Here is a 25,046-nt window from a genome sequence, read left to right on the forward strand (position 1 = left end):
TGAAAGCACGGTATTAGCGTATGAAAGTTGTGTATTCGTGCTGGATTGGGATAGGCTAAGTCCAGCAGTGTATTTACTGCAACCACTAGATATGGTTGAGGATGATATGGCTGAATGTGAGAGTTTTGGAAATTGATAGTGAAGCATAGTTGATGTAGTAAATCTATGGTAGTTTAGGTGTATTGGAGACACAGTGTGTGAGTGCAGGCTTTGATGAGTCAGTCATTTAGATAGGGAAAACGTGGATGTTTTGTCTGTGCAAGTGTGCTGCTACCACTGCTAGGCATTTTGTGAAGACTTGATGTGCAGTAGTGATCCCAAAAGGTAGGATTATGAACTGGTAATGGATGCCTGCTATCACAAATCTGATGTATTTGCGATGTGCTGGGTGTATGGGAATGTGAAAATAAGGATCTTTTAAGTCTAGTGATGAGAGGAAGTCACCTTGTTGAAGAAGTGGGACCACGTCATGGAGGGTGACCATATGGAAATGCTCTGACAGGATGTAATGATTTAATCGCCGTATAGATCTAAGAATGGCAGTCAGAATCCATCTTTTTTGGAGATTAGAAAGTGTAGGGAGTATACTTCTGACCCTTGATGCTGTATAGGGATGAGTTATATAGCTCCTTTGAGTAGGAGAGATTGAACTTCATGCTTGAGCAGTGTTAGGTGTTCCTGAGAGAGCCTGTGAGTGTGAGGTTGAATGTTTAGAGTTGTGATGGTGAGCTCCAGACAGTGACCATGATGGACAATGTCCAATGTCCACTGATCTGACGTTATGGATCGCCAAGTGGGGAGAAACTGCCACACTTGTCCCAACAGGTGTGGAATGATCGGGGAAGGAGAAGGGAGTCACTGCTTTGTGGCTGGTGCAGCGCCACGTGGGGAAACACCTTTGTCTCTATCCTTTGTGTTGTTGCCCTTGTAGTAGCCTCTGGAATGGGATTGATGACTGCCCTCGGTGGAATGGGAAGGAGGCATCTGATGGGTTGGGGATGGGTTCTATAGCTCCTTTGAGAAAGAGAGATTGAAGTTCCTGCTTGGGCAGTGTTAGGTTTTTCTGAGAGAGCCTGTGAGTGCGTTATAGGAGGAGAGGCGAAATGAGCCACTGTGACTTGGTAATTGTAGTGCACCCATAGATTTTGCAACCTCAGTGTCTTTCTTCATTTTCTCCAGAGCCTGTTCAACCTGAGGGCCGAAGAGGTGCTCTTTATCAAAAGGGACATTTAAGACACTGTTGTCCTTCTGGCTTGATGTTAGATATTCGCAGTCAGGCATGACGATGCACCAAAACACTGGAATTAATGCCCATGGTAGTAGTATCTGCAGAGTCTAGGGCACATCTGATGGAAGTATTGGTAATGAGCTGTCCCTCAGCTAATAGTATCTGCAGAGTCTAGGGCACATCTGTTGGAAGTATTGGAAATGAGCTGTCCCTCAGCAACAATCTCCAGCCCTCTCTTTCTGTGCTCCTCTTGGAGGTAGTAGAGGAGTTCCTCTATCTCGTCCCAATGGGCATGATCATATCTAACCAATAACCCCATGGTGTTAGCAATACCCGAGTGATTGGCGGACTGAGCTGCAACTCGTTTGCCAGAAGCATTGATAAGCTTACTCTCCTAATCTGGCCATCAAACACAACATTATTCCCTAACAGGAACTCTGTTACGACCTTGCAAATGTGTTCCACAACAAGATCACCAGCATCTACAGAAACTTTAAATCCCAGCCGAAGGCCACTGACTTCTTCAAGCAACACAATAACCCCACTACCACCACAGACATCCAATCAACTGAATGAAGCTAGCTCGCCAAAACTGGATACGGCCTCCATCATGAACTTGGTCCACCCAGGGGCCCCAACCGACCCATACCCTCACCACATCTTCAACCTAGGCAAAGCCAGACTCAGGCACATACTCACCATCTTCTTCAACACCTCAATGCCCATGGCCACCTTCACTGAGGACTGAAATCATGCAGAAGTCAACGCCCTACTAAAGAAACCATTGGCAGACCTCAGCAAACTCAACAACTACCGACCGATCTCCCTGCTCCTGGCCAAAGTATTGGAAAAGGTCATAAACCAACAACTCCCCCCCACATCTGCAACAGAGTCTCCTACTCAACTCCTCTCAATCCGGATTCTGCAGCAACCACAGCACTGAGACAGCCCTCACCGTGGCTACTGACGACATCTGAGCTCTACTCGACAGAAGAGAAACAGCATATCTGATCCTCCTAGACCTTTCAGCAGCCTTTAATTTGATCTCCCAACACACACTCATCACAAGGCTGCACAGTATAGCTAACCAAGGAGCCACAATTTCCTCATAGGAAGAATGGAAAAAATCTGCTTCACTCATTCACCTCTGAGCCCAAGGAAATCATCTGTGGAGTACCCCAAGGATCCTCGCTCAGCCCCACCCTCTTCAAAACATATACCACCTCTGGCTAGCATCATTAAAATCTACAGGCTCAACATTATATTCTATGTTGGAAAGACACAACTCATCCTCTCCAAAGACACCACCAAGACCAACTTCACCTTCATGACAGACGTTCCCAGCTAGATGAAGGATAACTGCCTGAGGCTCCACAGGGACAAGACAGAGGTACTGACTTTCTGAAATAAAAGCTCCCCATGGGTCGCAGCCTAGTGGCCCTCAGAACTCAGGTCTAATCCTACCCCCACTGACCACACTAGGAACCAAAGCATTATAGCTAACCAGGACTACTCAGGTCAACTCTGTTTCCACCTCCTGCTTCTTCATCCTCTGCATGCTTCATAAGATATTCAAATGGCCATCCCAAAGCTCAAGACGCACCTTCACCCAGGTCCTTATCTCCAGCTGACTTGGCTGTGGCAACGATCTCTACGCAGGGATTGTAGTTCACTTTGTCCTCCTCCTAAAGACCATATAGAATTCCGCAGCCAGACTCGTTCTGGATCTCCCTTGATGAACCCACAAAATCTCCTACCTTTGGGAACTCCACTGGCTCCCTGTACAGAAAAGATGCCAGTTCAAGTTCTGGTCCCATACATACAATGCCCTACACAACTGCGGACCTGCCGACTTGAAACACCGCCTGAACTTCCATCAGCCCACCAGACACCTCTGCTCCGCTTTCCTTTTTCTAACCCTCACCCACTGCATCCAACGTATTAGATGCAGAGCTCGCTCCTTCTCCTACCTAGCAGCAAAGTCATAGAACAAGCAACCTTTTCATCTCTGGACCTCACTATATCTTCCAGAGTTCCAAAAGTCCCTGAAAACCTGGCTATTAGGCTAATCAACTGGACCCTGCCAGTGCCTGGATACCCTAATGGGTGACAAGAAGTGCTGTACAAATTGATCTTAAACAAGCCTCATGGAGTCCTATTCATTGATAAGTGTGTCACAATCAGTAACTATGCTGATGATGGCAACTATCCAAAAGCCTCCTCTGCCAACAAAATCAACCAACTCAAGTCTTCGCTTACCCTCAGTAGAGAACTGGACATCAAGCACCGATATAAAACTGAACATGACCAGATCCAAAATCCTCCTCATCCCAAACAGGAACTGATAAGCACAGGCACAAGAATAACTCTCTGGTGTACATTTAAACAGATTCACTCTCACCTTGGCACAAAATCAAACTCACTTGGATTTAGCTATGAAAGTCACTTCACTTTCAGAGCACATATCAAAAGATGTAAACAACATACACATTTTTTCTAGTGAGGAAAGTAAAGCATAACTATTCAAAGTACATTTCATCATGATCATCCATGCCTAGTAATCTCCACCTAACCCCTGATAAATATCTTATCACTGACTTTTTTGCATCCACTTTAGCCCCATTTAAGGATGTCACACAAGTAGCTTTGCAGCTCATGAAAGAAACGAGCAATGATAACCACAACACTCATTGTAATGGACTTGTATCGAATTTCAACATAACAATGATGTGTGCACTTCAATACTGCACGTGTCACCTACCTAGCTGCAATCATCTGTATGCTAGCCTCAGCAAACTCAACAACTTATGATACTTGCTGCTTAATAAACAACTCTTAATCCAAAATGCCTGGGAAGCTTTTGCCCATCACAGAACCACCATTTCTAGTTAAATTTGTGGAAACTTATTTTGCATCTCAGCTCAAGGACTCTCTCTAATAAGGGACGCTGGCTGGCTCACAAGGGTTGCTATCAAATCAGGGTTTAGACTCGTGCAAAACAAAATCTTAAATAGAATTTATTAGCAGCTAAGACAGTTTGGGAGGAAGATCCTGCTAAGATGGTACCACAATCCAGGAAGACAGAGGGCGATGTCTAGTACCTCAAAGCAGTCTGTGATGGAATGTAGAGATTCAGAAGCCATGATACATGTGATGGCAATGCAAGCACATTCAAGCATACTGGAATCACCTATTGAACCATCATAGATATACCAGCATAACCCTCTAACCTGACCCTTTGATCATACTGGTAGGCTACATGGGGAAGGTCGTGTCTTACCCACTCACAACACCTATGTGGAAACTGATCACACCTATGCTTTTACCAGTAAGTCTGTCTATCACACAGTTTTGGAAATCACACACTTTACTGCCTCTGAATTTATGGTGGTCCAAGTTATGGTGCATTTAAAAAATAGAAAAATTAACTGCAAATGATTTGTGAGACCCCTAGCAAATCTGAGCGAGTATCGGCCTGTTTATGACACACGTGAAAAATTACCTCATTGCTCTGGCAACAGCCCTATGCATTCCAGATGAAACGGTGCTCAGGACTGGCAAGAATGTCACCTAACAACAATGTATGAATTGACAGGCGGGTGGTAACTCACCAGGTTTCATTAATGGACCTAGTTTTCCATCATAGTCTATTCTAGTGGACTGAAGTTTGAAATGTATGGTTGCTTCCTTTTCAGGTCAAGCCTGCTAGTGCATGCGGTTTCGCTTGCAAGACTCTTGTCCATCTTATTGGACAGCATTTACCCTGTGTCAATTCCTTATGATTCTGTGGCGCAAGGACCAAGTACACCATAATTACTTTTGATTAGTGTTCATCCGCGATAACTGGTGTTGAAACAACCCACAGTGCATCCCAAGGAAGATAAACAACCAGAAAACAAAAAGAGTGAGTGGTCTTTTTAATCTGCTTCTTTCCTACTCCGTATTGGTCTATTCTGATGCCTTGTGCTGGATTGAAGCTCTGTGTGGGAGAGTGGAGGGGGTGGCAATTACCACAATAATAAAAAAACACACCATGGACATAAAAGTTTATTTTAAATCCGCACTCTGATTTTTCTGGAAATCAATGGACTAAGGGCCAGATGTAGCAAAGGGTTTTACCCATTCTGTGTCTATGGGAAAATTCGATGGTACATAAGGCCCTACGTTCTCACATCACTTCACAGAAGTAATTTCATCTGTTCTGTGGTTTCTCTTGTTGTTCCCAACTTCTGCCCCAACACAGACCCCTTTCCAATAGGTGCATGGTGCACAACTAGCAGGTAGCACAGGCTGCTGCCACCTTTTCATGCCTACTGACAATTTAAACATGTTACAGTCATACATTGAACAACAACTGGCGTGCTTGAAACAAAAAGACATGCACAGTAAAGAGGGTTTATTTGAACAGAATATCCTTGTCTGACCTGTGTTACCTTTTTAGGTCGCAGTCTACCAGACAGCACAGCTGTCTAGGTATATTAGCGCCTGGAGGCCTTCGGTAGCCATGCGCTTTACAAACCTGCATAACACAACATATGAAAGACTTTTTGAGCAGTTTCAGAATGTTGAATGGGAATGCATTTTGCCTGCTGCTTCCCATTGCCTTTGTGGTTTTTTGCTTTTCATTGCTTTTCATTTGCTGGCTGAGGGGCCTTCAGGTTCACTACCTCCTTCCCATGCCAAAACATTATTTACAGTATCCTTCCGAGAGTGCCCTTTCTGTAAACAGGCTGTAAATCTTCTTCTTATCTCCTCACATTTGTTGTGCATTCAAAGACAGAGGTCAAACGTCAAGCTGTGTTTTCCAGAGACCTTCTGACTTCCAAGTGAAAGCGTATATAAGAAAGAGGAATGCAGAGCCTTCTGGTGCCCCTCCTATGCTCCATTTATGAGGCTGTAACATGACCCTTAATTAACACATCATTTAACATGCGCATGGCATTTTTTTTATTTTTTTTTTTTTTTTTTAGGAACGGTGACATAAGTGACTTGTTTATTTTGCTGCTTGAGGCCGGTGTCCTGAGAAGGTCATGAGTCTCTTTACTACTGCCATGACCGCATATCCTTTATGTTCCACTTGTGAGGACAATGGATTTTGTAGAGCTGCATTTTTGTTTTGATCTGATGCCAGTCCGTGACATTTGTAGAATTTCCCAGAGGCTTTAGTCCTTTCTTATTGATGCTGGGCACACATTTGAATGAGCTTGACTACTCAACTGTAGTGTGGTGTGGTGTGTCCCACAAGTGGGAAGCTTGCTCGGGAGCCCTGTTACTCGGAATTATGAAAACAATGACGCGTAGGGAATAACAAATTGACAAACATGTTCTTCATTGTAGTTTACAGGGAGGCAGTAATGCTCACTCGATTGTGAGCAGAAAGCCACGTCCAGCACCATAATATGGACATTCAGCCGGAGCGTTTGTGCGTACCTTTACAAATGCTACTAAGTGGCTGGCCTTTTTGGAAAGACTATTTTCATTTTAAACTTTCTGCATTGTAAATTTCCTGCAACATGTGGTATAATTCCATAAGGCTAATAATACTGCACATATAAATTGTGCCTACCGGGATTTTTTTTTAATTAAACATTTAATTTTTAGATCTTTTGCTGGGTGTTTTCGTTTGCAGTGTTAACCTAGAAATAAACCAGGATTATTAGGCATAGTCACTGCCCTGTGAGGCTTAAAACGCATCATAAAATGCCTAATTGGATCGAGCAATTCGAACGACAAAAGCATTGGTGTACATTATTGTGTGTGAATAAAATTGGACTTAAAGCTTCTATGCACTGCCTGGGAATGGAGCACCAGCTATCATTGTAAATGTACAACTTTGTTACTGTGGCTTTGTTGGTCTATTTCAGAAGCAGCCATCTAGGCACTTTAGAGCTGAATAAACAATAATCCCTTATTCTAATACCTTCTTTCCAGCTAAAGTGCCGGGATTGCAGGTTTTCATAAAGTCTGATGATATTATGCACCAGCCCCAGCCTGGTGACAGCTCTTTTTGTGGTACTCAGTTCGCTTCTCACTCATTGATGATCATGAAGGGACCCGATGCTTTTAAATCTATTTATGTCCTTCAACGCCATCCATTGCTCCACTGTATGCCACATCTGCCTAGCTTTTAAACAGAGAATCATGCTCTAAGATGCTGTTGCTGCTTCGCATTGATGGGATGCAGATGTCAGGACTTCCTACTTTTTCTTTTGCTCTGCCTACTATTACTTGTTGTATCTCCCAAGGTCTATTAGAGACAGTACTCTACAGACAACTTCCACAGCATCCACACCTGGCTAAGACATGGCATGAAGCACTTTGTATCACATGAACTGTCAGCACTCTCACTTGGGGACATTGGTAGCATATAAAATGATGTGGCACCCACATCATGGTTGCTGTGCAGCACAGATAGAAGCAATTGGCCAAGTGAATTGGTGTCAAAGGTTAAACCTATTGGCTTTGCCAATGTTTGTTCTGAAAATGTATATAACGTGCCTAAACGGAGACTGCTGCTAAGTACATAAAAAATTAAATAAAGGCAGTTGTCAGAAGATATGGCTAAAACTACCTGATTTCCGACAAAATTCAGATTAATGCCATTTGATCTGTGGGCTTTCAAACTCAAACAGTTGAATCTGCCCATCAATTGGTATCTTATTAGAAGGAAAACTTACCTGAAAACTTAACCGTTGCTTGGCCAATGGTTCCTTTCAGCATTACTCCTGCATAACTGGAACTTTTTCCTGACAAGTAAAAAATGCAATCCCTCATCCTTTTCCGCCTCAACTATGTAAATGTTCTCCACACTGGACTTCCAAAACAGAGCCATCCCCACCCACCACAAGCTATCTTGCCTGATGCCACCAGGCTTGTTTCAAATTATTCCAAAGTATAGCACACTGTTCCTCAACTCTTTGAAAAGCTCTGAATTGAGGCAAGATTTTTTACAAAATTGCCTGTTCAACCTACAAGGTGCTACACCTAAATACTCTTAAATATCTTTTGCAAACGCTAACCATACCGAGGGGCTCTCATACGGTCAGAAGCGAAATAAACTTTCACATACACAACAAAAGCTTTAACAGAGGTCAGTCCACTGCCTGTCCCTATTCAGGACAAGCAACTACAATATGGAACACGCTACCAGAACCCACCAGACTGCGCAACTCTTTCAATATATTTCATTGCTCACAGACATCTCACTTATTCAAGAAATTCCTTGCTTCATTAGATCTCTTCAGTTGCGGCTGGCGACTCGGCATGGTGGGGCAAACATATATATATATAGACAATTTAAACCTTCGAAAACTGGTTGGTTAAAGTCGCAAGATGGATTCTTTAAATGTGCAAAATGTAAGGCGTGCAAGAATGGGGAAAACATCAAAACCATTAAGCAAGCACATAGAATCATACATACCATCAAAGGCAGATATGACTAAGAGTGAATATGTAATCTATATTCTAAAATGCAGTTGTCCAAAGCTCTATGTAGGTAGTACCAAACTTCAAGTACACAAAAGAATTTTGCAACATCTAAGAGCAATAGCCAACAAAGATGAGTCTTATCCGGTTGCCCAGCACATGCACGAGTTTCATGGAGGGTGCGCAGAAGAAGTTAGATACAGTGTAATAGATGGCATCACAAAGGATATTCGTGGAGGTGATAGGGAGAAACATTTGAGAAAATTAGAGTCCAGGTACATATTGGCATTTAATTCGAGAGAACCAGTTGGGTTAAACTCAAGTGAAGAGTTATACATAAATTTAAGTTAATATGGTTATTTCAACCACTACTAACAGTTTATATTTAATGACAAGAAAAGTTTTTAATTATCCAAGAATCGTAATGTTATCATACACATATATGATTTGTTACAATAACATACGAGGTCTCTCTTCTCAGCAAATGTCCAACAATGAGTATTAGACACTGTGTAATTCTTTAACAACATACAGTCAATAGTTTCTCCTGTGATTTATTGTGATCCACTGAGTTTTGTATTAATTCATTTGTTGATTTGTATGTACTTTGATTCACACGTTATTATTTGATTTGTTTTGGTGAAGGGTGTTGCTTTAAGTGAACTATAGCACATAGGATATATAAAGGGGGCCAAAATGGCGGCCTGCAGGTTGATAAAGGCGGCCACGCCGAAACGCGTTCCTGTTTTTGTTTAAATAAATCTTCGGTTTAACCATCGTGGAGTGCTGGAAGCCTTAATGATTTTTTAAGGTGTTGTGTTCGATGTAAAGACGTGGCGGCGCGCGTCCTATTCTAGCACCATTGGCGTTCAGGTGCAGAGAGTGAAACGCCTAACGAAGTGTTCACATATATATATATATATATATATATATATATTTTTTTTTTATCTACTTACCTCGTAGCCACGCTGCTACTACATCGCCGCCATCACACTCCAGGCACTGGCTCCCAGCCTGCCCTGGGCCAATCATGACGGTGCTCAGAGCAGCATTATGATTGGCTCGAGCGCCCTGGGTGGGCATTCCAGCTCAGACTGGGAGCCTGTGCAGGATCTCTCCAACTCGGCACCACAGTGCCGGGTTGGAGAAAGCCCTTCTGTGCAGGTGTGTATGGCCGGCCCGAGATGGCCGGCCATACATACATGCCCACTGAGGGAGTGCTCTGTGCACTCCCCTCCATGCTTTTCACCCCCATGGCTCCGCTCCTTTAGAAACAAAACAGCATTTATTGTTGTTTTGTTATTAAAAGGTTGCAGCTCCTGCTGCTGCTGGCAGGGGGACAACGCTCCTCCGCCCTAACAGAGGAGCCGTCCCTGGATCTCTCATTATTTACTATGATTTTTGTTCTTTTCTCATAACCTTCTCCAAGCAAATACTTCTAAACCAAGGAACTACTTTTAGAAAAATTCAACTTGTGTAATTGTATCCTGTGCCTTTTTGTTCTTGGTGCAGTGACAATGCAAGCTGATATTCCACCTATCACTTCTAGGTTCAACAGCACTATTGAGACAGTTTTCCATATGTATCATTTGTATAAACGTGAGGCACTCTGAAGCCCTTTTTGGGAAATTGTTCACGATTATATGATACTCCCCAAAATACAACTAAAAATAGATAAGTTGCCCCAGTAGTATATCCCTAATGGTATCACAGTATTCTAATTGGGTGGCCCTCTCAATTTTGCTTAGCAGCCTTATATTGAAGCTTCAGAGAGGGCCTCTCTGTTTATCAGTTCACATTCATAACCTGCAGAGATCCTTTAGTATTTCGGCTCTTAACATGTAGTGCCTCTGAGTGTCTTTTTTGCCCTTAAGAACTATCCTTTCACCACTGGTACCGCTCCTCTGCTTACAGCTCACAGCCATGGCCTGTGGTGTCTCACACCAGGAGTCTCCTCCTCCCAGATGTGCCGCTCAGGTAACTATCTCCTTTGCCATCATACAAATGCACTGTGAAAAGACTGGTTGTTTAAAAAAACAATTGATCATCTTTAATAACCAGTTGGAACTTTTACACAGAAAGTCCGATATCGCACACATTGTTTGTACTCAGAAGACTTCCCATCCGAGAGATTATATTAAAAAACTGCATCTACCATCACCCAGCAGCTAGATCACTAAGAGTCTGCTCCATGATCAATTCACGCTGTCTACAACCATACAGTATGACCGTCCTGTGGGTGATCCTATGCACAAGCTGTCAGACACACCGTGCAATTGTAAATAAACTCCTGACCACAAACAAATACCCTTGTAGGTCCGTGTTTGCACTGGCGCTATTCTACAGCCTAAAGAGGATGCCATTCCCAGCTGTTACTTCAATATTTAACTATATTATGAACTATTTATTTCAGGTGAATTGTGTTAGCCACTAAGCAAGAGGAAAAAGGGTGTGCATTTCTTCACACCTAATATCACATGAAAAATGAGGATTTCTCCGTGACATTGCAGTCTAATTAAGGTTCATGGATTACAAAAAGGAGAAGTGCATTTGCTTCATTTTTCAATACTCTTCAGCGTTTATCAATGCAATTAACAAGCGCGCACATGCACCTACCTAGATGTTGCTATATCATTGGTAATAACTACCTTAACACAAATCAATGCCTTATTATTATACCTAAGCTATAAGGTCCTTCGATTCTGACTGTGTTTATCTTTAATGGCACCACATTTACAAATACTGCAGCAAGGATCCTGTACCAACATAGATAATGTGTTTCTTAAGCACTTCTTGAAATTAATCTGCTATATCAAAACTGATTGTCTTGATTAATTCATCAAGGTTTCTATATGTAAAACCACTCTTGAGTTGACAATATGTCAAACAGGTTTCTGGAAAATCATGGAGATCAATGGACCAATTACGATTTGCTGTTCCCAAATTTTACTTGAAGAAAAGGGGTGGTATATCTTTTTGAGTGCAAGGCGCTCAAAAATTGAATAAATTCCCTTATATATTAGGAAGGAACCCTGTCTTTTGAAATCTCAAAAACTATTTATGAGATGACCTTTTACATCATAAGCCTTTACTGTTCCATTTTTTTATATTTGTACTTTTTAAACTTTTACAGCACTGAGACCTATTTCCAGTGCTAGATTTGAGCCGGTGGCAGCCTTCTACTCTTTCACAAGGAGCATATTGGCACATAAAGTAGTTTTGTTCAGTGCCCTGAACTACTGTGGCAAGGTGTGCTTTTTGAGACCAAAATTATTTTTGCTTTTTGCCAAAGTTTGTTATGATAGCTTTGATCTTTCCATTGTAAATTTGGAAACTCAGATAAGTGTACTGAATACATTCTAAATGTTTGTGAACACCCGCTAAGATACGACTGTGCAGGTGCCCATGTCATCTGAATTGCATTTTACTGATGTTCACCTCAGAAGCACACAATGAATTCCTAAAGATGCCTCTACCAATATGGAAAATCTGCAAACGTAACATAGTTTTCCCACGAGTAAGTTGACCTTGGTTTGGAATGCTCTGGTTCCAGATTGTCTTAATTTCTCCCTGAGGTAGCCTTCTTTACAATGAAGATTTGTAAACCATCAGGTTATTTATTATTTCAACATTTACAATCAAGATTTTCTTTGCTAGTGGAATTGCATCAAAGGGCCACATGATTCGCACAAATATAATAAACAAAGGAAAATAAGGATGCTGACGAAAAAATGTTTGGTTCAAAAGTCATATTTTCAAGAACTTTATAAATATAGCCAGCAAAGTTTCACTGGAATAATACTAATACATCTTGCAGCCACCATAGAAACATTTTGTCTCCGAAAGTTCTTCTGTGAAACTTGGGTACCGTTCGCAAAAATCATGAGCACACCTTAAAGCTCTTCCAGGGTTACGCCATTTGAAATTTGAGTCCAGACACCCTGGAAAGTTCATGTTATCGTGGTCAAGTATGCTTAGCAGATTTGCTGTTCCGAATAAACGTTTAAAGGAAAATTGTGTTTTTTAATTCAATTTACCTTTTAAGCCATAGAGCCGTCTGAATATTCCAGTTGTCAATAAACATCTTGAAACTTGTTGATAACTGTCAAAAGAAACCAAAAACAATTAATTTCACAACCATCCCAGTTACTGATAAAGGACCAAACACACCACAGAGGAGAAAGCGGTGCAGATACAAGAGCATACTAGGTGTGTAAACATGCCTTGTACAGGTATACTTACGTTCACTTGATTATTATTTTATATGTATATCGTCATAAAGATATTTGCCTATTATTTAGTTCCCCAATAATTATTGATAATTGATAGTATGGCTTGTTACAAGACTGGCTCATTTACAAGCTTCTTTTGAGATAACGCTATTAGAAGTATCCCTTTTTGTATTTATTTTTTATTCATTGAGAGTTTATCGACTTCTGGATGGAGTGCCAGGTAGTACATTGATCAGAACCTGCATGCATTAAAAACTAGATTTCACCACAGCTTTGGGAAGCAATGGACTGGAGAAGGGTGTGGTTTGACAAGTCGCTCAAAATAAAAGATCACACGTCTTTTTCATATTTTGTGCCAGTTGCTAAAGTGTTTATATTTCGTTCCCACTTGCTTTCCCCTAAACCTCTGGGAGTTCAGATTGCCTGCAGGCGGAGCTCTTTGAGGGTAAAAGTGCACTTTTGCACAACCTGCTTTTGGGGTTTTACGCCAGAAACTAAGTTGTTTCATATATGCATGTGCTTGATTTTTTCAAGGCTCTGAGGATCACTGGATTGTTAGGACGAGTGTGACTGTCGACAGGTTGTTTAAAGTGTAACATTACACAAAATGTATTTGAATTCATCAGTTATGGGGATCTTTAGTTTTATACTTGTTTTGGCATATTATTAAAGTTGCGACATTATGCCTTCAACTTTTTCTTCATCAAACTCTACATGGCTGACTTTTTTGCTTGCACCTGACACGAACAGCTCTTTGTGTTGCCAGGTAGTCAAATCTATGACATATTAGCACTTCTGGATTGTATGCGGGGTGAAAGAGTAGTCACTCATTTGCTTAAACGTGTGTTGAAAATGGCTCAAATAGATATGTTGAAGATGTCTCAAATAGAACATCGCCAGCTTCTGAATTGTGTAGTGTGGTATCAAAATAATGAGCCTGTTCTATCGACCTGCACATATATCAACTTTACAATATCGATTTGCACTATATCATTAAGGTAAGTGTATGTGGAGTTAAAATAGTAAATCTATACTTCCCGCTGTATGCTTATCTTGACAATATAACAGCAGCAGATATTTATGAGCAGGTCGATATTTATGTCTTGGTTATTTTGACATACAACCCGTTGTATGCCAAGCAGTACATTGATCCCTTGTTAATGCGGAATCCATACAGCACCAGGTATGAGCGTCACCCTGTTTAGATAAGGTCAGTTATTGGCATGTCATTAAGTCACAACATGCCCTCATCTCTAAGGATTTTTGAGCTAGGGGTGTCTGTTGGCAAAGATGGGTGATTGTCCCGGAGTCTGGACTACTCTCATTGTTGGGCAAGTACTGAGCGATGTTCTGCAAGGTGTGATCAAATTGACAGTCTAGATCTTGAAGGCACAATCAGAAATAGTCTGGAATACACTATCACTTGCTATTAGAGATAAATCAGAGTGGGCAGGAACTCCTCTATGGACACATGAACACCTTATTTCAAGAGCCCAAACCCAGATGTTAATATGTGCTGTACAAGACAAAGGTTTACAGGGTAATGTAAGTGGTCCAAACTACAACCGGTGGTCAAACATTAAGCAGCTGATTTCGTTTAGGTTGTTTTTTCAATTAAAAACCAAATTAAAATATATTTTTTTAAACATGAAGCAGCTGAGCGCCACTGTAGTCATGAATTGCAATGAAGTAAGAGCATTCCCATTCTGCACTCATTTAGGGACAGTAAAATTATATTTACTGGAGAAATAGATGTTACTATGTTTTACAGAACAATAGAGGAGCAAGTTCTCTTCACAATGAAATCATGATGCTACACTGAAAAGTTGGGGACGGGGATAGAAAACATTTCAAAGGAGAAAAACATGAGAAAGAATCAGCTCGATGAAATGACGTTCAAAGTGGTAAGTTAGAAGCAATGTCTTGTGTGGACAGAAGAGGTAGGGGATAACTCACAAAAGCAAAAAGGCGTGCTGGAGATGATGTAAGGTTTTGGGGAAGCTCTGCACATTTGGTGGGTGTGCTTTAAGGTCCAATCCTTCTGGGAGAAAGTGGCTGGAACACTTAAAAGCATATTGGGATTTCCCATACCCTTCCTTCATACATGAAGTGATGCTGTTGGGCTTAAAACTCTCAGAATCGAATGCCATATGGAACAGGAATGGCACATGGTGCTGCAGTGAGTGGAAGATGCCAAACTGACTATTGCCTTAATTTAAGGAGTGTAGACTGTCATTCGTTGGCCCAATGGTATCATGGAACATAGTCCACACTGCCATTGCAACTTTGATTGGCAACATGATTGGCACTCATCTTTTATAGGAGATTAAATGGTCCGGTGTATACTATGTCAGTGGGGTTTACCGCATTTGGTACTTCACTTATGTAGTAGGGTCACAAATATATTTGACTAATGAGAAATCCTGTGTTGCTTTTTGTATTTATACAGGATTGTTCGTTTTTTGCAATGTTGCTCTGTGTGGGCAGAAGTGCTAGGCTCCACAGAGTGCTTGTCGTGGTGAACTTATTTGGAAGATGCTTCCACCTTCCGGAGTTGGGGCATGGCAGAGGAAGTGGTGGTTGGGTGAAGAGAAAAAAAAGAGTCCTGTCCCAGATTAAAATGTGCTAAACTGGGTGCTATCTTACTGATGGCTAATCTTTAACTTATAAATGGTTAGCTGAATATGCCTACTTCGTTACCTGTATGATTCTTTAGTGGGCCATGGCCCAGTGGATGTTTTATATTTAAATTTAAATGTAAAGATTTAAGCAAAAAACGCAGTGGGGGGAGAAAGAAAGTTTAGATCAGGTTTAAAATAAATAGAAAGAGCAAGCCTGTTTTTATTTTATTTTTCTAAACATAATTTCTTTTTTACAACCGAGGATCTCATATGCTCTATATTCCAGAATATCTTTAGGCACAGTGAGTCACTTCCAAAAAGCCCTTGTTGAACAAAATTGGCTTGTTTCCGACTTAAAAGCATCACAAAACTTGAAGGGAGAAGGAGGCTGCAAAGAAGCGCTGTAGTGTTCCTGTTACTGTTTCGATTTTTAAAATTATGTAAAGGTCTCTATCTTGAGGAATTACTGTAAAATAGTCAAGCCTCTCTCAGAGAGCATGACCTTCATCGATAACAGAAACAAGAAAACAATCTGAATATCAGTCCTCAGTGAGAGATGGTTCATCCTCTAAATTCCACTCACCACTGTTAAAAACATAAAACTGATGTCTGATACTTGTTATATAATATCTGACAGCGGGCTTTGTGCTCTTTTCCCTGCAAACATGCTACTAATGGATACAATATATGGTTGGATCAGATATTCTATAGAAGCAAAATATGATCAATCAACTGCCAAGTATCTCTGAAAATAATTACGAAAAGGTTGCAGTAGTGTCATTTTAAGGATTTTTGGGGTCCTGGACAAGACATCTTTTGGGGCCCCTGTTCGAAACAACTGTGAACTTTTTTTTATTTTATTTAGAACAAATTTTATTACATTTTGTCACATAAACATCTGCGCATTGCTCATAACATGTATGTGTGGTACAACAAGTGGATGAATATTATTCCCGTGGTCAGTTCAAGACAACCTATTCTGCGGTACATTTTTAGATTTTGGGTAAAATATTGCAACTCAACCTCAAACTCCCACTCCCGCCCACGCCTTAAAGGTTCACTCCATCTCTTCAGTTATTGTTTGTGTGGTACAGTCGGGAGCTGGTGGTTTGGGTGTATCAGTTCATTCATAGGGGTGGGCCGTTATAGCAGCCACCCAAAGAATTGGACAGGTGCCCATGAAGGGGGATCCAAGACAGATACAGCTCCAAGGGATCGCGTTGGGGACTCCCTCCCCCCACTTTAGGGCTGCTCATCAACATGTCAGTATTAATGTGCCCGCCTCACTGTCAGGATCAGTGATTGTTATACATAAGAGTGGTCATTGGGATGGTGGGGTCGCGGACCCCAAGTCCTCCCAGCAGGGCATCCCATTCTAGGGAAATGGGTTTTTTGCAGAGGCCACGATATTCCTCGTGGCGAATAGCAGCACTTTCGGCTAGTTCCCAGTGGGTCACCTCCTCCTGCCATCTGGCGAGCCAAGGTGCTGCCGAAGCCTTCCACTGTCTAGTAATGAGTCTTTTTGCTAATAGCAATGCCAAATCCGCAAACTGCCGTTTCACTCTGCCACCTCGTATCCCGGGATGTAGACCAAGCATACACTGTACCCAGTGCTTTAAATGGGAAAAAATAAGTGCAGGTACTCATTAACATATACTAGTAGTGTGGTGGGTGGGGCTAGGGGTGGGGCTAAGAGCAAGACATGGGATACTTTGACTTATATACCAGTTGCAGCACATGCCAAGGCCCATGAGAAATGTGTTTGAACAAACAAAGCAAGTTATCTCGTTAAACGAAATGTAAGCGAAACACAACACTATTTATCTTACTGGCATACATATTTGCTGTCGTTTTGCACAATACTATATATTCTTGAACGTGCACACACAGAAAGAAACAAGCAGAGGCGCACACCCAAAGCATTCCACACAGTCCTCCTTAAAGTGCCCCGATTCTCTCTCTATCATTCGATTTTCTCTCACACAAAGACCCACACATACTAGCAGGCAAACACACATACATAAGCAGACCCTCGTTCAAGAGACTCAGGTGGGATCAAAGCCATTTTAAACTTTCCTCCCATGGCTTTCTTAATTGTCACTGTCAGCGGGGCTTCCTCAATTCCTGTGTTTACACAAAAGCACACGAGTGTGTAAATGTGATTGACAGCACAGGGCCTGAATGGACCCTGTTCTGACAAACACAGCGTGATCGTAAATACCCAGACATTAGGCACATAATCCCCACTGAATAGCTCAGCGCGGGTCAGTTTAGGGCGACAGAAGCACCTTTGCTGTCAGAGGCGGGTTCAACTCTGAGAGCCTAGTGCTCACCAACACTAGCAGCTAATGAGCCTACCTTTCATGAGTACCGGTACTCTCCTTGGCAGCAGAGAAGTGCCGGTACTCAGAGTGAAAAAAATAAGAAGTGCCGGTACTCAGTACCTGTGAGTACCGGCCCATTTAAAGCACTGACTGTACCAGAGTATCACATTGGTCTAGCCCTGTTGCATCTGTCAGTGCTGCTGCCACCCTACTCCGGTACTCGGACAGGCGGGGAAACACCTATAACATGTGTAGCAGCTCAGCGTCTGCAGTCTGACAACGGTGGCAGCGAGGGAACATTCAGGTCAGTCTGTGGGTGGTAAGGTACGCTCTGTGCAAGATAGAGTATTGGATAAATTTGAATCTAGTGTTTTGCTAGACTTTTTGGGGATATTCCAATATATGCGCCCAGTCTTTGTCAGTAATTTCCTCACAGAGGTCTGCCTCCCATTTCTGTTTTAACTGAGCCAGTGATACGTCGAGGCTCGACCGTAGACCACGATAGAGCCAGCACACCAAGTGCTGTCCATTCCCCATTGTATGGGTAGCCTGGAGAAGTTCATGCGTCTCAGGTTCTGCCCTGGTTGGGGCCTAATGTCGAAGCACATATTTGATTACGCAGGCAGGCATGTATTAAAAATAGTGACTCTGAGAGGCCATGTACGTGTGTGAATTCTGAGTGTGACAGTATCTCCCCGTCTTGGAACAATGCCCCCACTGTCGTCACCCCCTCGCCCTCCCATAACGCCAAAATTCATGTTATGAGTGTGCCAGCTGCCATGGGAAGACCTCAAAGAGGCACATTAGGTACATACAGAGCAGCTGTTGCAGTGTAACTCACCGCAAGTCTCCATTATGTAAGCGCTAGCCACAACAGTAATGGGCACCACTGTGGGTGGGGAGACGCCTGGACAGATCGGTCTGTGCAATTGTCCGCGATCCATCTGCGTATTGCCTACTTTTGACAGATTGCGCCCAGCCAACAAATATGAGAGCCATTGTAACTGTCCCACTATGCAATATGATTTAAAGTCTGGGGCTTCCATCTCGCAGTTGGTTGTGGTTAGTTGCAGTTTTGCTAGTCCAATACTTCGTCAGCCTGTCCCCCAAATTAAGTCTCCTAACATTGCACTCATTAGACAGAATATCCAGGTGGGGACCACCACTGGAAGATTCACAAAGTAGCATAAGAAGCGCGGTAACATGACCATCTTATCTAACGCCAATCGGCCCACCACCGACAGGGGAGGGGTGATCCAATAGGCAATTTTTGACTTAAGGGAGTTTATGGCCCTCAGTAGATTGCCCTCTAGGAAGTCCCTCTCGTCCCAGTAGACATTAATACCCAGGTATCTAACTGTGTGTGCCGCCACTGGCAGGTCTTTATGAGCAAATCCAATGTGTGGGGCCTGCAATCCCCAGGCAAACTGGAATTCACAGGACTTTTCTATATTGATGTGTAGTCTTGATAGAGCCCCAAAGGAGGCCAACAAGTCTGGCACTGCACACAGTCCATCGGTAAGGTTGCGGAAATACAGAATCATGTTGTCTGCATATAAGGAACTAGCATGCAACTTGTGTTCTACTGGGATGCCTCATTCTGCTGACCCCTCTCGGATATGCTGCACCAGTGGCTCTAATGCTAGGATGAACAGGAGTGGTGACAGTGGACACCCCTGTCTAGTTCTGTGCCCAATCTGATAAGCCCCAGAAATATGTGGACCTGTCTTTTCCCTCGCTGTGGGTGCGGCATACGGTAGGGCTACCCAGTGGATGAAGGTTTGTGGTATGTCATAGTGTTTCAATTTCAAAAGCATATAGTCCCAACTCAGGGTGTCGAACACTTGACAGACATCCAGAGATACACATCCCTCAAATGGGTAGGCCCCAGCAGACCCCTTCATCACATGGAATAACCTACAAATATTTAACTAAGGTGCTGCATCAGGACACAAAGCCACAGTGGTCTTCGTGTATTAGCCTTGGAAGCAGCGGGAGTAGCCTACCTGCTAGTATTTTAGTCAGAATGTTGCATTCCATGCTCAGGAGGGACAGGGGTCCAAAAGAGGTGAGCTCAGTAGCCACCTTATTTGGGTTTAACAGTAAAGTCTCTATTGCTTCCCTAGTGGTAAGAGGGAGCTGTCCTGCGACTAGCAATGCATTGTATAGTGTTATCAGACGCAGCACTAATTTGGTAGTGTATGTGGAGTAAAACTACGGTGGCAGCCCACCCGAGCCCGGTGTTTTTGTTTCTGGCTAGACTCTTAATTGCTATCTCCTCCAAGGTTATAGGAGCTTGTAAGATCTCCTTTTCAGTCTGTGTCACCATAGGCAATCGGGCTTGGCCAAGAAAGTTGTATATATCCGCTTGGGCCAGTGGTGGCAGGGCTGTGTAAATCCCCTTATAGAAATCTAGAAATCATGGGATGGACAGTATAGGTGTGTGTATATCTTCTGTGTGGATCAAGCGTGCTAATAAAGTCCATGATATATCTGCCTATGTGTGCATCCACCGTGTATGCTGTTTATAGTCCACAAGACGGAGCCGCTCCAGCAGCTCAGCATAGCTTGTGCGGGCCTCCTGCAACTCTTTTGTGATTTCTGGTTCATGGAGGGCACGCTGTTCCAGGGCTACCAGCCTGTCCTCCAACAGTCTCCTCATCACTATCTCCCTTCTGGCGGCCACTGCCATACCAATCAAGGTCTCTTGCAACAACACCTTAAAGGTTTTCCGTTCTATTGGTGGGGAGGATGAAGGGCCTATGTTTTCAGCAAAATAGGTGTCGATAATTGTTGCGATTTTCTCCCTATACACCGCATTCTCTAGCAAAGACGACTGTATACGCCACGTAGGTATTTTAATTGGTACTCTGCTCCATGCCATCGATATCTCCATAGGATTATGATCTGAGATTGTTTTGCCTAAGTGAGTGGCATTGTTACTAGTGGAAGTTATGTAGCTTGACAAAGGAATCGATCCAAGCGAGTATGTAGCCCGTGGGGATATGAGTAGAAGGTGTATTCTTGTGAGGTGACATTGCAACTGTGCCATACATCTGTCAAGGCCCATCCCTCGGATCACTGCTTCAAAGCTTTAGACTGACGTTGCCCAATCGTGCCAGGTAAGGGAGGGTGTGATCTGTCTAGTGTAGTGCATACTACTGCTTTGAAATCCCCACCCAGGAACCAGGGAAGTGTTGCCCAGTCTGCTAATACCTTTGATATGTGTGCTAGAAATGTGTCCTGCTCTGCGTTGGAAGCATATACGCATCCCAACACCAGGGAGTCCCCATCCAGCATGCTCTTCAAAAAACCAAAACCGCCCTGTGAATCGATCCTGGCATCAAGGAGCACAAACAGGACCCCAGTTTTTATCCATATGGCTGCACCTCTTGCAAAGGCTGGGTATGAAGTATTGAAGATTTGACCTCTCCATTTCTTTTGCATCTTCTGAGCTTCGTGATTGGTTAGGTGTGTTTCCTGAAGAAATACTATCTGCGTGCAGCACCTGTGTAGCTGTGTAATTACCCTGTGCCTTTTATGTATGGAGTCCGGTCCCAGCACGTTCCAAGTAAATATGTTATATGTGTCCGGAACCATGGACATATGAGATGTATGTAATAGAGCTGCTAGTCCCAACCCCACCACCTCGAGCATCCAACATAAATAAGGAATACCATTCTGTTACCCATTGCGTGCTGCTAGATGACATACAACAACCAACTATCCCCAACTGCAAATACAAGGTCCAGGATTGTAGAACTACTGGACCAAACAGTACAAGTCAAAATGACAGACACAAGGCCAGAAAACAGGTTCCTGTGCATTGGGTGCATGCATAACTATGTCTAGGAACCAAGGACAACCATGAGCACATCTACACGGTTTAAAATAAACGGTGGGGAGTCCCCTGGACCTCGGCCCTTATCTATTAGTAAGGCTGTCATACTATCGTGGGCGGTTGTCCGTTTTATGCATGCAGTAGCCACCCAACAAGGATTCTGGGGACATACCCTCCACAGTAGGTTTCAGTAAGTATCTCACGGGTGTACTCATAAGTCTGTGACCATGAGTGCTTAATTCCTCTGTGTCGTATCTGCAGCTGGCAGGGGGGAGGCATTACCTTTTCTGGCCACTTCATCAGATATCATCACATCAAATCATGAGTCATCTGTGTTGTAATTGACGGGAAAAGCGCTGAACTGCTGGCAGATTCCGAATCAGAGGCACTGCCCAGCGACGAACTTGACCCGACACGGGCATCATTGGCTCTAAGGGAAGTAGCTGCCGTGAGCGCAGCATGCTGACCTTCTCTGGCCTGTTGCGGTGTAGGCAACAGGGCTGAATCCCCGTGAGGGCACGATCGCCGTCTCATCCTCCAGTCTCCGCTGGATCTAGCCGAGCTGGGACGGGCCTGGTGTACAACACGCGAACCTGGAAAGTGGGCTTCAAACCAGTTCCACACCTCTTCTGGTGTCTCAAAAAAGAGCGTTCATGCCTCGTGGGTCACCCTCAGTCTTGCAGAAAACACTGAAGTATATTTTACATTCTTAGAGGTGAGGTATTTCTTAACTTCCTGGAATGTTGAGCATCTCTTCTGACAGATAAGGTATAGTCTGGATATATGGTGAATTTAGCATTTTCTATTTGAATAGGAGCCTTTTCACGAGCTGCTCGCAGCACTGCATCTCGATCTCTAAAGTTTAAGATACTTGCCACCATAGGTCTAGGTGGTGCCCCCAGGATGGGTCATTTAGTGGGAACACGATGCACCCTCTCCACCACGAATATCTCAGAGAGATCCAAGGAAGCCACCGCCATGCGGAGCCAGTTATTTAATGGGGTTATGACCTACCATGCCTTCCAGTACTACAACTATTCGAACATTGTTCCTTCTGGCTCTGCCTTCTGCATCGTCTGTTCGGTCTTGGAGCCGGTCCAGTCGAAGGTGCATAGCATCTAATTGGGAAGCATGTTCCGTCTGTTCTGGAACTAGGGCGGAGATAGCTTTCTCATTTGCTTTAATCTTGTCAGACATTTTGCGCTGCTCATCTCTCAGTACGTTAATGTCCACTGTTATTTTACCCAGTCGCGACTCAATTGCCATCAGTGAGTCCTGTATCTCTTGAAGAATGATGTCTAGTTTGCTTGACTGGGTGGTCAAATCCGTTGGTGGAATAATATCGTTCGGCATTTGTGCAGGCGGGCTCTCGGAAGGCGAGGAGTCAGCCCAAGAGTATGCGCCCAGCACAACGGATTTATTCTTTGCGCGGCCCTTAGCACTATTGTTGAGAGGGCACACTTATACTCTCCAGGTGTGAGCAATGCTACAATATGGGGCATAGGCAGGTACAGTATTATTGTCTGCTGCTATTGTTGGGGGCCGTGTCTCTATAGCATCACACGAAACCCCACGGTATACTGCTCACTAGGCCATCTGTGCAGAATGTTCACCCCGTTATGCAGTTATAACTAGTGGTAGTAATCAACTATGCTTGGTCAAATTTGCTTTGTTGCAGAAGCGGGCATTTCCAATGGCTGCTCCTCCAGACAGCGCTTCGCTACTCGCTTAGCGCCATCATGTAGGCTGCTGGGGCGCTCAGGTATTTGTCAGGCACAGGCAGCTATCTCCGACTGCCGGCCGCTGTGCCCTGCAACCCAGAGAGCGATCGCACCACCCTCCAATTGTTCTCAGCAGTGTTACGCACTGCTGCTTCTCTTTGCCCCCCGCGCCCCAGTTGCGCCCCTGTTCCATGGGGGGTTGCAGGCCAGACAGAGCCACTCACGATTCCGGGAGGACAGGCAGTCCGCGGCAGCCCCTACGGTAGCCTCCTTGCCCGTAGTGTTGCTTAGGCTGGGTGCCGTCCACGCTCCGGTGGCCACACGTTAGGCCTCTGCTCACCTGTGTTCCCTTCAACCGCAGCCACGTGGTCTCCAAATCTCTCCTCCAGTTCTGTAGGGGACACAACTCATTGTGGGTGCAACGTCTAGCCAATCCTCAGGTAGGTCTGTTCCGCACGTCACTGGGCCTCCCCGGTCCTAGGCCGCGGCTGCACCCTTGACAACCAGGCTGTCACAGCCGTTCATCGGCCATGATCGAGCCGACCATCACCATTGCCACACGCCTACTGATACGCCATGCAGGGTCTGTCCCTCGTCACCCCCTCAGCAATCCGGGGGCCTCAGCCAGTTCTCCTAATCTCTGAGCCCATCCTCAAGGGGTATCACCAGTCATATGCTCTCCCTGCTTGGCTGCGTTTGGGGGGGCACTGTTAATTCTTGTTGATGGCACCTCGATTAGCTGGTAATTACAGGATTGTCAGGCCGGTTCTGGGAGCTGCAGTTTATGCAACCGCCATCTTAGCCGCTAGCCACCAACAACTGGGAACTTTATTACATATATTATATTGTTACCCTGATGCCAAATAATATTACATTTAAACTTGCACACAAGAACAGCTGAAATATGTCTTGCCCAGGCCCCAAAAAATCTTTAAAATAATGCTGGTTAGGGAGAGACAGATTCATAGGTAGAAAGAGAGAAGTTGTGATATAAAATAAAGGTGAGACAGAGTGATAGAAACTTAAAATGACCACTTAAATCATGGCTTAAAATATCTCTGGGTTGCAGTCCAGTTATAAAAGTTAAAAGCAAAAACTCAGTTTACATTTTTTTTTAAAACAGCGTTGAATTCTGCTGTGTGTTTCATGCTTCCATTTTCTTGACAAGATGGTGGGCTCTTTCAAATACAGACTGAAGTATATTTTGCCAAATGAATACCAAATCGATAACTAAACAAAGATGAGCAATTTCCAGGTAGGGACTTTATTGAAGGACCTGAAGCCCTTCTAGGATTTAAGAGTTCTATTCATTTAGGGAGGGATAACAACCAACCTCAAGATTACACTGAACATTGTGTCCGTCTTTTGCTGAACATGATTTAAGGCTCAGCAAAAAAAGAAACATTTGGCCAGTGGAATGGCAGCCACAGTAATCAAATCAATAACGCAACAAAAATATTGTTTATTTTTATTTTTATTTTTATTTTTTGGTGATAGATTTAAACAGTTTCAACAATTTGTGGCAGGAATGGCTACCATGCAGAACGGAGCAGGCCAAATGACCATTATACTGTTCTTTCACTCAACCTTATCAGCACTTTAGAAGCTCCTTGTGCCTTAGGCTCAGATAAACTGACTGGTTTATACATTCCCG

General features: G+C 43.6%; 1 protein-coding gene and 1 long non-coding RNA gene across 4 annotated transcripts in view; one reads left to right on the top strand and one right to left on the bottom strand.

Moving 5' to 3' along the window:
• The window catches only part of LOC138296599 (uncharacterized), a 433,062-nt gene that overhangs the window by 187,508 nt on the left and 220,508 nt on the right, over window positions 1–25,046 (top strand). The window lies entirely within an intron of this gene.
• Window positions 1–25,046, bottom strand: part of MBOAT2 (membrane bound O-acyltransferase domain containing 2) — an 841,228-nt gene that overhangs the window by 62,546 nt on the left and 753,636 nt on the right. For both annotated transcript variants that reach the window (XM_069235893.1, XM_069235894.1), the window contains one exon: window positions 12,691–12,755. In XM_069235893.1, coding sequence (XP_069091994.1) covers window positions 12,691–12,755 — 65 coding nt within the window. The remainder of the gene's footprint in view (window positions 1–12,690; window positions 12,756–25,046) is intronic.

Source organism: Pleurodeles waltl, chromosome 5 (genome assembly GCF_031143425.1).
Source record: "Pleurodeles waltl isolate 20211129_DDA chromosome 5, aPleWal1.hap1.20221129, whole genome shotgun sequence".
Lineage (NCBI taxonomy): Eukaryota > Metazoa > Chordata > Amphibia > Caudata > Salamandridae > Pleurodeles > Pleurodeles waltl.